The sequence below is a fragment of the Littorina saxatilis genome, linkage group LG2 (assembly GCF_037325665.1).
Source record: "Littorina saxatilis isolate snail1 linkage group LG2, US_GU_Lsax_2.0, whole genome shotgun sequence".
Classification (NCBI taxonomy): domain Eukaryota; kingdom Metazoa; phylum Mollusca; class Gastropoda; order Littorinimorpha; family Littorinidae; genus Littorina; species Littorina saxatilis.
Window position 1 is genome coordinate 80417141 of NC_090246.1, and position 15016 is coordinate 80432156.

General features: G+C 42.7%; 1 protein-coding gene across 2 annotated transcripts in view; it reads right to left on the minus strand.

Annotated features, from left to right (window-relative positions):
- Nucleotides 1–11089: 11089 nt before the first annotated feature.
- The window catches only part of LOC138959852 (dynein beta chain, ciliary-like), a 66099-nt gene continuing 62172 nt past the window's right edge, over nucleotides 11090–15016 (minus strand). For both annotated transcript variants that reach the window (XM_070331498.1, XM_070331499.1), the window contains 4 exons: nucleotides 14404–14592; nucleotides 13734–13976; nucleotides 13162–13288; nucleotides 11090–12317 (listed from right to left, as the gene is read on the minus strand). In XM_070331498.1, the coding sequence (XP_070187599.1) occupies nucleotides 12070–12317; nucleotides 13162–13288; nucleotides 13734–13976; nucleotides 14404–14592 (807 nt within the window). In that variant the 3' untranslated portion in view covers nucleotides 11090–12069. The remainder of the gene's footprint in view (nucleotides 12318–13161; nucleotides 13289–13733; nucleotides 13977–14403; nucleotides 14593–15016) is intronic.

Consider the following 15016-nt stretch of genomic DNA (forward strand, 5'->3'; position numbering starts at 1 on the left):
GGCGCCTGCACCTCCTACTGTCTATTACGTGACACACCGGTGATATGGGTTGGGACACCGTAAACTGGTAAAAAAAGAACCAGGTGGGGGCCCTATCGGGATAGGGGGGCGATTGGACAGTGCGATGGGGGCCAACAAAGTGTGTGGGGGCCATCCCAGCGGGTCCCCCTGGGGGCAAGATTGGGTTAACAAACTGGCCTCCGGGGGCCCTTTCCAGGTTGGGGTCAGAACGAGGTGTTACACCGGCTTGGACTTGAACCCGTAACCCGGCCTGGGGTCATAAATGGAGAGTTCTAGCGACTGAGCTATGACGCCCACCCTACCTTGATGGAGTCGTCGTTGGCGTGTATGAAGGTGTCCCGGAGCACCCCCCCCCCCCACCCATATCCCAGAGAGATGCCGTCGTTGTTGTAGACCCAGGCGCCCACAGTCTTGACGTTACTGACCGTGTTGAAGCTGCTGAGAGCGCGCAGAAAGAACTGCATGGGGTCCGACATTGTGATGCCCTCCACCACATGTCCTTGACCCTCGTCCAGGTTGATGGTGGACCATCTGAACCTGTGTGTGCAGAGTGTGGCGAAGCTTTTGTATCCATCTGTCCGCTGGCTGTGTTTCCACGCCACTCCACTTTATCTTAGCTTATTACGACTGGCACTTGACGCGAGGTGAAAGGGGCCTGTAGGTTGGATGACAAGCTCTCAAGACTACTATGATTCCATATTTATAGTAATAGTTGGAGAGTAGATCTTTCGCCACCCCAACAAGTTGACATACAACCCTACAGGCCCCGCCAACCTCGTGTCTATGCTTGTCACATCAAAGAAAAAGTACTGGCAGCTGTTGTTCGCTTCAGTACATTTGTGGGGTTTTTTTTTGCTCGACTTCACTGGTATGGTGGAGATCAAGGGGAAAATACCAAACCATTTGATCACACTATATAGCGCTAAAATAAATATCTATCTGGTTTTGTGTCTTGCAGACTTTCTTCTCTTGAAGATGACCTGATGTCAGCGATGATCATGCAATGGCAGTCTTTTGTAAAGCTGATATTAAGGCTAATTGGGTTATCATGAACTGTGCATAATGTAATGCTGACCTGGGATCATGCCAAGCGTAGTTCCTGGTATCCACAACCCCCCGACCGTGTATCTTCATGGAGGAGCCCGAGGTGCTGATGAAGCCTCCTTCCACGAAAGCGCCAGGAGCTAAATACACCTGCAGTACACGCACACACACAAATGCACTGCATGACATATATTACATAGGTAAAGCCTGTCCTTAATTTAGCGAAGTCGACGACGCAAAGTATACTTCGCGAAGCTGGCCTCACGGAGCTTTTGCACTGAGTTTTCGGTAAAAAGACATCGCGTAGTCTTCGCGAAGCTGGCCACACGGAGCTTTTGCACTGAGTTTTTGGTAAAAAGACATCGCGTAGTCTTCGCGAAGCTGGCCACACGGAGCTTTAGTACTGAGTTCTTGGTAAAAAGACATCGCGTAGTCTTCGCGAAGCTGGCCTCACGGAGCTTTAGTACTGAGTTCTTGGTAAAAAGACATCGCGTAGTCTTCGCGAAGCTGGCCTCACGGAGCTTTAGTACTGAGTTCTTGGTAAAAAGACATCGCGTAGTCTTCGCGAAGCTGGCCTCACGGAGCTTTAGTACTGAGTTCTTGGTAAAAAGACATCGCGTAGTCTTCGCGAAGCTGGCCACACGGAGCTTTTGCACTGAGTTTTTGGTAAAAAGACATCGCGTAGTCTTCGCGAAGCTGGCCACACGGAGCTTTTGCACTGAGTTTTTGGTAAAAAGACATCGCGTAGTCTTCGCGAAGCTGGCCACACGGAGCTTTTGCACTGAGTTTTTGGTAAAAAGACATCGCGTAGTCTTCGCGAAGCTGGCCGCACGGCGCTTTAGCACTGAGTTCTCGGTCAAAAGACTTCGTGTAGTCTTCGCGAAGCTGGCCGCACGGCGCTTTAGCACTGAGTTCTCGGTCAAAAGACTTCGTGTAGTCTTCGCGAAGCTGGCCGCACGGCGCTTTAGCACTGAGTTCTCGGTCAAAAGACTTCGTGTAGTCTTCGCGAAGCTGGCCACACGGAGCTTTTGCACTGAGTTTTTGGTAAAAAGACATCGCGTAGTCTTCGCGAAGTCGACTTGGGGCTGAATTAAGGACCGCGGTAATGGAACTGGCTGTTTCAACATGCTGTGCAGTACTAGGACGACCATCGAGTTGCACAATGTCATCTGTCGGTACTTTCACTGAGTCTGTTGTAAGAGTTTACGCGATGGTTCAGGGTTTCAATTACTGTACACACTTTCGACTTTTATCCCCGACACAACCGGTCTCGAATAGCAGCTAGCATCTGCTGAAGAGACATTAAACCCCAAAAACCAACCCCGACACAACGCTATTTGAATATGGTAAAGTTTTCTCCCTTTGAGAGAGTGTTCCAACCAAATCAACTACCTCAGGGGATTAAATCTTGTAATTTTAACGTATTCTGAGGGTTTGGTGGGGGTGGAGAGGCGAGGGAGGGGGGGGGGGGTGAGCAGGATGAGCCATACTATCTTTAGACTGATATATAAAATCCTAAAGCCCGATATTGATTGTGCGAAGTCGCCTTCGCGAAGTCTCCTCCATGAAGCTCGCTGCACGCAATTTTGGTATTAAATTTGTATTATTGGTAAAAATAAATTCGTGAAGTCTTGACGGAGTCAACTTGGGGCTGAATTAAGGTTTCAGGGTTTTATTTCGGCTTTAGGCCCATAGGGCATTTAAGCAAACAAAAATACACAATTAAGTCCCACGCACAATGAGACAGCCCCAACAGGGCGGGGATGTAGCTCAGTCGGTAGCGCGCTGGATTTGTATCCAGTTGGCCGCTGTCAGCGTGAGTTCGTCCCCACGTTCGGCGAGAGATTTATTTCTCAGAGTCAACTTCGTGTGCAGACTCTCTTCGGTGTCCGAACACCCCCGTGTGTACACGCAAGCACAAGACCAAGTGCGCACGAAAAAGATCCTGTAATCCATGTCGGAGTTCGGTGGGTTATAGAAACACGAAAATACCCAGCATGCTTCCTCCGAAAACGGCGTATGGCTGCCTAAATGGTGGGGTAAAAAACGGTCATACACGTAAAATTCCACTCGTGCAAAAACACGAGTGTACGTGGGAGTTTCAGCCCACGAACGCAGAAGAAGAAGAAGAAGAAGACAGCCCCAACAGACCTCCCTTTCTCTGTCTCTGTCTCTCTCTCACTCACTCTCTCTCTCTCTCTCTCTCTCTCTCTCTCTCTCTCTCTCTCTCTCTCTCTCTCTCTCTCTCTCTCTTTCTCCCTTTCTCTGTCTCTGTCTCCCTTTCTCTGTCTGTCTCTGTCTCTCCCTCAACAGACCTGTTTGTCAGTTTGATGTGACGTGGCACCACCAGCTGCCCCTGCTGGTCGTGCCGGCCGACGTCAAAGTAGAGGACGGTGCTGTCGTTGCGGGCGGGGGCAGGGGTCTCCAGAGGGTCAGCGAAGACCAGCAGCTTGTGGGTGATGTCCTTCAGGGGCCCGCCCTGGTCACTGTCCAGCTCCACCGACATCTGGCCGCCGGGGTCACTCACCCGGAACTCCCCCTGGCTCGCTCCGGTCTGTCTGAACGTGATGTTGTAGCGGGTCGGCCTGTTGACACGGGTGTTAATGTATTTGTTGAATGTTATGCGTGACTATAATTTATAACTGCGCAGATGCTATTTGTGTTATTTTAACCACTATTGTAAGGGGCTGTGTATAGATTTGTTCTTGTCGTTGTTCTTGTTAAACCTTGAATAGCGCTTGTCTTGGTCTGCACAAGATGTTGTAGCGTGTCGGCCTGGATAGGGGGAACTAGAGAGACTTGAAATTAGCACAGTGAGTTTTTATGTTCTTGCAAGCTTGCAGCGTTTTTAAACAAACAATCCTGTCTGTCTCTGCCCGCTGCTCTGTCTGCACGCGATATTGTAGCGTGTGCATGGTCTTCATCCGCAATAGGATTATGTCTATAGGTTTTCAACTCCGAAGATTTTAACCAGAGAAAAAAGAAAGATTGAAGACCCATGCAAAGCTAGTCATTCGTGGCTAAAACTAACAAGAATCAATTGTCAAAGTACCAAACTAGTCCAGGTACCTGACGCTGCAGCTGTGAAACGGTGTGTGACTGAGCACCTGCACGGTGACTGCCTGGCCGGAGAAAGCAAAAGACAGCGTCCTGCCCGCTATGACCGACCCTGACTGGTTGACGCGGTGATCGGATGACGTCATGTACACAAAACTAGTCTCCTCTGCCACTCCCGTCTGAGACACGAACACCTGTTTTGAATAAATTACGGAATGCTGAAACCTGAATGTTGGCAAAACGTCAGTCCACAATGTTGGTAATCGTCTTTCGTCGCCCCAAATTGCATGAGCTACCTCTCGCTACAGGCGTAGTTTTATACAAGATGGCACCACGTAGCATGAGCTACACTATGTCTTGCAACCCCCCCCCCCCCTTCCAAGAAAAACAAAGTTCTTGCTCTTCCACGAGCTCTGCTGTGACGACTTGCAAGAATCACACATTGAAGAGATGGTCTCACAGTGATGTATAGGAACAAGAACAAGAACAAGAGTTTATTTCGCCATATAACATAACAGCCATTAGTATTTGTCCTGATGTGGAAACACTAATACACTCCTTGCATAGTCAAAACAAAAATCTATTAAAAGCCAGTGCGTTCTGCAAAGAGATGACAAATCTTACCTGGAATTTGTCCGATTGTGGAGCCTCAGGGGCGTGCGGATAGATGACAAGTGTGGAGAAAGCCGATGGCAGAAGAGCCACGGAAAGCAACAGTGTGTAAACTCGCTGCATGATCACCTCAACTTGCGTGAATCAAAAACAAAGAGACTGCCAACGTTCCAAAATTCAGAATCAAAAATGAGAAAGGTAAGTTGTTGGAACGTTTGTTATTGTTATGTTACGTTGCAGTCACACATAATTTATGTGAAGCGTGTTCACGGGAGTGTGTTGGGGAAACCTTGTTAGACACCCACGCCGGTCCACGCACCTTGCTTTTTACATTTAGTCAAGTTTTGACTAAATGTTTTAACGTAGCGGGGGGAATCGAGACGAGGGTCGTGGTGTATGTGCGTGCGTGCGTGCGTGTGTGTGTATGTGTGTGTGTGTAGAGCGATTCAGACTAAACTACTGGACCGATCTTTATGAAATTTGACATGAGAGTTCCTGGGTATGAAATCCCCATACGTTTTTTTCATTTTTTTTTATAAATGTCTGCGGCACTGTCACGCCCTCATTTTTCAACAAAATTGGTTCAAATTTTGGTCAAGTAATTTTCGACGAAGCCCGGACTTCGGTATTGCATTTCAGCTTGATGGCTTAAAAATTAATTAATGACTTTGGTCATTAAAAATCAGAAAACGATGGCCCACGATACACTTTTGACGCTTGATCAATATATATTTGGATGAAAAAGTATAATGGTTTTTGTGTTTGATCACAATGGTAGTCCATGAAGAGTTAAAAATTTGTTCCTTTAATGTAAATGGACTTGGAGACTTCAAGAAAAAGAAAGATGTGTTTGATTTTTTAAGACAGCAGAATGGAAATGTTTTCTTACTACAAGAAACTCACTGGAAAAGCCACCAAGAAAATTTGATTAGGTCACAGTGGGGCTATGAATGTATTGTTGCTGGTAATGACTCTGCAAGTAGAGGTGTTGCTGTATTGTTTAAAAATAATTTTGATTATAAGATTCATAATATTGTCAAAGATGATGATGGAAGGTATGTTTTGATTGATATTGAATTTTTGAAAAAACGTCTGACCCTTGCAAATGTTTATGGCCCAAGTAATGCTGATTGTCCTGCCTTTTTTGATAAACTGTTTGAGACAATTGTGCAGATGGATAATGAGTTAATTATTATCGGAGGAGATTGGAATGTTGTTATAAACCCCAATGTTGATACAAACTACCCGGCCAAATCTTATAAAGTCAATAGTAGGAGAAAAGTTGTTGATTTTATGGAGCAGTATGATCTCATTGACATATATAGATCCTTACATGCTAATGTGAGACAGTATACATGGAGGCGGTTCCATAGTTCACAGCGAAGCAGACTTGATTATTTTCTTGTGTCAGAGCAGTTAGGTTTTGAGATTGTGAAAGCTGATATTACACCAGGTTATTATTCTGATCACTCAATTGTTGGTGTAAGTTTTAGAACTGATGTTGTTAAACGTGATAGACCCTTCTGGAAGTTTAATAATTCACTGTTGACAGATATGGAATTTGTAAATATAGTGAAGAAGGTTATTGTTGATGTAAAGATACAATATGCTTTACCTGTTTATAATGTGGATAATATTGATGTGATTGACGATGATGATTTACAGTTATTGATTGATGATCAGTTGTTTTTTGAGATGTTATTGATGGAAATAAGAGGTAAATGCATTTCATATTCCTCATATAAAAAAAAGGAAAATAACAGAAAAGAAAAAGATCTTCTTTCTCAAATATACACTTTGGAAAGCAATTTGACAGAGTATAATATACAACTTTTAGAGCAAACACGACAGGAGTTAAGTCAAATAAGGCAGAAAAAAGTGGATGGTATGATAATTAGATCCCGTGCTAAGTGGATTGGAGAAGGGGAAAAAAATACAAAATATTTTTGTAATTTGGAGAAAAGACAGTTTGTCCAGAAGTCCATGTGTTTTTTGCAGAAAGATGATGGTGAAGTTATTCATGATAATGCTTTGATTGTTAAAGAAGCACAGACTTTTTACGAGGTGTTATATACTTCAAGAGAAGCCGAACTGGTAAATCAAGAGATTGATGAAAACCTTGCTCATCCTGTATTAACAGATGCTGAGAGTAAACAATTAGAAGGTAGACTTACTCAATGTGAGCTCCTCAAAGCTGTTAAAAAATTAAACAACGACAAAAGCCCAGGATCAGATGGGTACACTGCGGAATTCTTCAAGTTTTTCTATTCCGACTTAGGAAAGTTTATGTTACGGTCTATAAATTGTGGATTTGAGAAAGGAGAAATGTCAGTGACTCAGAGACAGGGCGTTATAGTATGTATTCCAAAGGAAGGAAAAAATAAAACACTTTTGAAAAATTGGAGACCAATTACTCTGCTAAATACGGTTTATAAGGTAGCATCAACGTGCATTGCAGAACGGTTTAAACGTGTTTTGCCAAATTTGATTCATGATGATCAAAAAGGCTTCTTGAAAGGAAGATATATTGGTGAAAACGTCAGACTAATATATGATACCCTGTTCTACTCAAATAAACATAATATACCTGGCCTACTTTTGATGGTCGACTTTGAAAAGGCTTTCGACAGTGTTGCCTGGTCATTTATTGAAAAATCTTTGAGCAAATTCAACTTTGGAAATGACATGAAACGATGGATTTTTACTTTTTATTGCAAAATTAAGTCCTGTGTTTCAGTTAATGGTCGGTATTCAGCATGGTTTAACGTAGGTCGAGGCACCCGGCAAGGGGATCCGCTGTCACCTTATTTATTCTTGATTTGTGCCGAAATATTGTCTCTTATGGTACGCCAGAACAAAAAGATTTGTGGTATGAATATTCTTGGTGAAAATATTTTATTGTCACAATTCGCCGATGATACCAGTCTATTTCTTGATGGTACAGAGCAATCATTTTGCGAAAGTATAAAAGTGTTACAACATTTTGCATCACTATCAGGTCTGAGAATGAATTATGATAAAACAATTGTAGTTTGGTTAGGACCTTTAAAGTTTTGCAAAAGAAGATTTTTGCCTGATATGAATTTTACCTGGAACCCGGATAACTTTAAAGCACTTGGTGTTATTTTTTCAGTAAATGTATCCGAGGTTGTTTTTCTTAACTATAAAAATAAGTTAAAGGAAATTCAAAAACTTCTGAATTCATGGACCAGAAGGAACCTGACACCTTTTGGTAAAATAACAGTCCTAAAAACCTTGGCTATTTCCAAATTGACACATTTGTTTACGAATTTACCTGATCCAGACGAACAGTTTATGATGGAGTTAAATAATATTTTTTTCAAATTTCTTTGGGATGGAAAAAGAGATAAAATTAAAAGAACTACGGTCACCCAATCCTATGAAGATGGAGGATTAAAGATGGTTGACGTGAAAAGTTTTCTGTCATCTCTAAAAATTGTTTGGTTAAAAAGAGTTGTTGGTCTTACTGGATTAATATCAAGATTATTGTCTAAAGCATGTCCATCTGTTATAACAATTAATACGAAAGGAGAGGAATTTGCAAATGTCTTGATGCAGAGAATAGAAAACCCGTTTTGGACCGATGTTTTTAAACATTATAAGAAACTACATGAAAAATGTGACCCTACAACCTTTAACGATTTTGTATCAGAATGTTTACATTATAATGTTAATATTCGCAGAGATAAAAAGACAGTGTACATTCAAAACTGGATCGACAATGGAATTGCTCAGATTGGTCATATTTTGGGACAAAATGGATACTTATCCTATAATGCATTTAAAATTAAATATCCAAATGTGCGAGGAGATTTTGTATTGTACCAAGGTGTAATCCAGGCTGTTAAAAAATATCAGAGAAAAATCGGCTTAGAATTTGATCAACATTTTATTATGACAGAGCCCAATGTGTGGAAATGTATTTGTAAAGGTAAGACACAACTTATTTACAAAAAGCTGATTGAACATGTTACGGTCCCAAAATGTATCGAAAAATGGTCTGAATCCTTAGACTGTTTGTTAGATAAGAAGGCTATTTTTCAACATGTTTTTAAAACAACAAAAGACACTTGTCTGAGATGGTTCCAGTACCGACTATTGTACAGAATTTTGCCCACAGAACGGTTTCTATTTTTGCGAAAAATTGTGGATACGTCATTGTGTACATTTTGCGGTAGAAATGAAGAAACCCTTTTACATATGTTTTGGGAGTGTGATAAAGTGCAGACTTTTTGGATAGAATTTGTAAATTGGCTAAAGGCGAACTGCACCCATTGTGACAATTTAAAACTGTCTAAAGAACTGGTTCTTTTTGGAGTTGCGAACAATGTTGTCACCGATAAAGCTTTTGATGTGTTAGTAATCTGTGCCAAACACCATGTATATATTTCCAAAATGAACAAAAAGACCCCTCATTTTCAGACGTTTAGTAGAAATTTTAAGCAAAGATTTATTTGTGAAAAGTATAACGCAGTTGTAAATAATACAGTAGATACATTTTACAAGGATTGGCGCCTGTATATGCATGTTTTGATGTAACTCTTAGATATACTGCGACCACCAAGCTCTGAACATCCCCCCCCCCCCCACCCATCCTCCCACCCCATGTATGTTGTAATTGTTCAAGTGTTTTTCGGTTATATGGATCTGTCCTTTTGGTTAAGTGATGTCCTGTAATATACAGAATTATATGTATGTAAAAAAAAAAAAAAAAAAACCTTCACCAAAAGAGAATAAAAAAAAATAAAAAAAATCAACAACAAAAATCAGAAAATTGTAAAAAAAAATAAAAATTTATAAAACGATCCAAATTTACGTTCATCTTATTCTCCATCATTTTCTGATTCCAAAAACATATAAATATGTTATATTTGGATTAAAAACAAGCTCTGAAAATTAAATATATAAAAATTATTATCAAAATTAAATTGTCGAAATCAATTTAAAAACACTTTCATCTTATTTCTTGTCGGTTCCTGATTCCAAAAACATATAGATATGATATGTTTGGATTAAAAACACGCTCAGAAAGTTAAAACAAAGAGAGGTACAGAAAAGCGTGCTATCCTTCTTAGCGCAACTACTACCCCGCTCTTCTTGTCAATTTCACTGCCTTTGCCATGAGCGGTGGACTGACGATGCTACGAGTATACGGTCTTGCTGAAAAATGGCATTGCGTTCAGTTTCATTCTGTGAGTTCGACTGCTACTTGACTAAATGTTGTATTTTCGCCTTACGCGACTTGTTCTACTTGCACAAAACAGACTTTATTGTTTCCGCAAAAATGAGAGCAGGAAGTCGAAAAGTAACTGTGATTGGAGGATTCACATTTTTGACAGTTAAATGTCCAAGCTTTCGCTTGACGAAGTGACTTTTTCCAGGCGTGGCTACAGACCACGTCTGAAGTTAGAGGTGAATAAATATGTTTGACCCTGGTATTTAAAAAGAAATCTGTTGGTAGTTTATTCATGTGAATTGTTTTAGGGGCACTCCTACTTTGTATGTCAGGATAAGCTTTGACCAGAGACTGCTTTGACCCACAAACACAACGGGCGTCGTCGGTAAGTCAAAATACAAGTGGCTTCCGAGTTCTGTCGAAGCGAAGTTTGTGAAATATGTGTAGTGGATATAGGTGTGTTCGGTAAATATGACCTGTATTCAAATGCATGCTCTTATCTGCAGGTCTCTTTTAATATTACCCATTTGTGACCACAGAAACAATGTCTGTTTTTCTGACCTCGGAAACAATATCTGTTTCATTTGCTAATAGACTGGTATCAAAGTTTATTTCTGGAAAGGAAAACCACAATCACAAACATTTTCCGTTAGCCTACGTCTTTTGTAAATGGCGCAGTCGCGTACGTGTGTGAGCGTGCATAATACAACCTGCCGGGTGTTCATGCGTCTTTAAAACTTTCTTTGGTTGTCTGGATGCATTTACAATTGTCAACAAATAATGATAGGAATAAGCACACACACACACACACACACACACACACACACACACATACTAATTCCCTCACGCACGCGCGTACACACCCACGCACACATTCACGCACGCTCGTTTTGTAGGCGGTAATGAGACCTACTTTTGGTCAATACCGTCATAGTTGTTCAGTATTTTGATGATGAGGATGTTAACAATGGTGGTGGTGGTGGTGGTGTGTGTGTGTGTCAGTGTGTGTGTGTGTGTGTGTGTGTGTGTGTGTGTGTGTGTGTGTGTGTGTGTGTGTGTGTGTGTGTGTGAATAAAGCTGAACATGTAAGCAGGCTCGCAGGCAAACCATCAAGTGTGACTTTCATGCAGTGAACAGACGACCAGAAAGTCACTTGCATTCAAAGTACATATTATTATTATTCAACACAATCAAACGTTTCTCTTCAAAAAGATCAGTCTGACCTAAAAACAAGTAAACAAATAAATGGATGTACAAAACGTATCACAGATAATGATGAAGAAGTTACGAACAGGATCACAGAAGATTTAATTAATGCTTTTCACTTTCTTGTTCAAAAATGGTCTAAGTAAGGTGGATCAAAATCAGCAAACAAAATTATTTTTCAGCAGCCTTTGAAGACATTATCATGACCAGAACTCACACACTTGCTTAGCATCATCGTCTTTTGGTATTCATTTTTAACATTGTCAACTTTGATGCAAAGAATATTTTTGCATTCATTTTTTCTGACAGATTTGCATGATTGGTTACGGGGGAAAACAGCAGTGTTTGAACTCATGACGTCACGAGTACTGGACGGAATAAATAAGAAGAAACTACGGTTAAGCAGCATTTGGCTTCTGTACAAGTGTGATAGAGCGGCTATTCTGTTTTCCCGAACCGAAATTCTGGAATTTTCTTGCATACGTTATCACTCTTACATTCGTTCTTTCGATCGTATCGTCTCTTGGAAAATAACTCAGGAACTAAATCAGACATGCACTGCGAGTAACATGACGGACGGCAGTGTTGGAAAACCAGTCCTAATAATTATGTCAGTCTTTTATACCATAAAATCTGTCGTAAATGTCTGATATTGATAATCACAAGAGCTAAAACACACCACTGCTGCATCAGAGACTACTTCCACAAACACACGCGTTCTCAGGACGCAGAGTTAAGCATGGAAGAAGAAGAAAGAGTCTCCACAAAATGAAAGCTGTTCAGGAAGACACGAGTCACGCGCAGGTCGATCGTGGGTGAAGGGTGCTGTTCTTCGACAAGTCTGCGGCTGTGACAGGGAGCGCACGTGAACCACACGACGCCGCTGTCACACAGCCAGAGCGACGAGAGACCTCAGCCTCTCGCGCCCGTCCTTAGACTGACAGAAGGATGGCCACCCCACCCAGGATCCACTTGCTGGGCTTCTCCTTGGTCTTGAGGTTGAAGGTCCACACGAAGGTGGGACCGCGGGTCTTGGTCTTGTAGACGGGGCAGGCGTACATGTTGCGCAGGTCCTGGCGGTCCACGGGGATGGCCTTGATGAAGATGACGGGCATGATGGGGGCCAGCTCCTTGAGGCGAGCCTCGGCCATCATGCCGGTCTGCGGGTCCCAGCGTGCACCTGAAGGAAGGAGGGGTAGTGTTACAGCATTGAATTGTGGGACATGGGACAGTGTCAGCAATGAATTGTGGGCCATAGGACAGTGTCAGCAATGAATTGTGGGCCATGGGACAGTGTCAGCAATGAATTGTGGGCCATGGGACAGTGTCAGCAATGAATTGTGGGCCATGGGACAGTGTCAGCAATGAATTGTGGGCCGGGAGACAGTGTCAGCAATGAATTGTGGGCCATTGGACAGTGTCAGCAATGAACTGTGGGCCATGGGACAGTGTCAGCAATGAATTGTGGGCCATGGGACAGTGTCAGCAATGAATTGTGGGCCATGGGACAGTGTCAGCAATGAATTGTGGACCATGTGACAGTGTCAGCAATGAATTGTGGGCCATGGGACAATATCAGTAGGGAATGCAAGCGGGGTATTCAAAAGGCCTTTTATCGCACATTTCTTCTTGACTAACAGTGTCAGCAAGAAGATGTGGAACAAAATTGGACAGCTTTTTAAACAAATGAATCTCAAATTTCGTGCCATATCTGATCTTAAAGACAACGATACCTTATGGTTCGGATACATTTTGCGTTGGTTCTGTCCGATTTCTTTTCTTTATTTTTTTCCCTCAAATATGGACCTGTCCGAGTTAAGCTTACGCCCAGAAGAGAAAAACCCATTGATAATGGCTTAATAGTCCTTCGGTATTTTTCGTACATTTTAAACAGAATGAACAACTTCTAGCCAACAAGAAATACATATGCTCAAAAGGACGTTGTCCTGGTGTTGAACGTGAAAAGATCGAAACTGAAAAAGTTAACGAGTGGCTATAAAACAGAAATAGCAATGGCTGCTTACCCTCCATGTAGAGGCCGTGCACGTAGGCTCCCTCCCTGGGGGGTCCTGCCATGTCCTCCCGCGTCTTCTTGGTGACGTCACACTGCAGCACCATCCTGTCCAGGGGCCACTCGTTCTTACGGGCCATCTGTCGGACACAGCGAGGTCAGTCAGTTATAGTTCACTGGACGCTTGACCACGATCATGACTCCATGATTAGCGTCACCACACTTCGAACAGTCACGCGGCAGAGCTAGCACAATCAAATCTGACTGGACACAGTAGTATTCTGTAACAGTTTCTCACCTTCATATTTCACAGGCTCAAAGGCCAACGCTCACCTATTTAATCAATGGCTGTAGTGGACAAATCAAAAACATCTCCTCTCCCCTTATCCTCTCTTAATTTCTATCATATCAAATCTAACCTTATCTTATTCTGATCTTATTTGATTAGATCTGATCTGATCCCACCTTATCCTATTCTATCCTATCATATCAGATGTGATCTTATTCTAATCATATTTTATCTGATAGTATGATCTAATCTGATCTCGTCGTATCCATCATATCGTCAAAATCATCCTATATTACCTGCTGCATGATGGCGGTGAGGAAGGACTGCGGGTTGAAGAACCCAGCCAGCCAGACGGCGGCAGGCAGCTGGAAGTCTGATGTCCATGTCTCCAACTCCTTGATCCTCTGCAGCAGGTCGGCGTACCACAGGCCGAGCGTGAAGAGCGAGGGGTAGGCACGCTTCTGCCAGTTCTCAGGCACCGTGTCCAGGAACAGAGAGTTGGACAGCGACTCCATGTCCGCTGTGATGGTCAGCTCGCCCTGTGGGGGAAGGGTTCATCAGGTAGGCGTCTTATTAATCCATTCATACCATTAATTGGAAGGTAAAGGATGGTTCTTGTTATCAATTGGAAGATGACGATTTTTTCGAAAACTCAATAAAGACCTTCCCCTTCAAAGGCATAAAGGGTAGTTGTGAAACCAGAACTAATCTGTGGTTCGCATTTGATACGCTGTCGTTACTACAGTGACACCTCCCATTTAAGACCCTCAAAAGTCAGGTCTGAAAAGAGAGGGAGTCGGGCATGGGGGGGGGGGGGGGGGGGGGGGGGGCGGTTGAGAGTAATCTGAAAAAATAAAGGTCTTATAATGGGAGTCTCAATTCGGGGGGTCTTAAGTCTTAAAAGCGAGGTGCCACTGTATCATTATACTAAACATGTAGCACAACACACACGTCATCTGTTCTCACCTTGAGACCGAGGTCGAGCTCTTTGAGCGTCCTCCTCATCTCAGAGGTCAGCATGTTCATACGCTCGCACTCCTGGAAGGCAACCACCACGTAGGGCGAGCGTTCCTCCACGGGAACCTTGGCCATGATCTCCGTCATGTTGAACTCGTCGGGCAGCTTCTCGTTGATCTCGTCCAGCAGGCTCTTCACCTGCAACCACAAGTTCAAGGCCACGCAATGACAAAGGGTCAAGGACGTTTGTTGGAGGCCTGCAAGTTCTCAGAGCTCAGAACTTTATTACAAAAGGATAAAGATCACAGTGTCAAGCGTGTTCATTTGGAGTTCACCAACCGAATCTTCACCTCAAAAAGTGGTTAAAGTTACAGTTATAAAATGCAGTTATAACTCATAATCATGCTTACAATTCACCAAACATACACATCTGTGTCATTGGTAACAGATTACTGGGCCTGATTAATCTGAGTGTGTCTCTTCTCTTCGTTTGATAGAGACCTGCAAGTTCATAGTGCTAGTGTCGCGCGTGTTCACTTCGAGTCCATAAAGTGAAAAGGTCACAGTATTAATTGCGTGTCTTTGCCTAGTTTAGTTTGGAGATTGGGTTGAGTGAACTGAC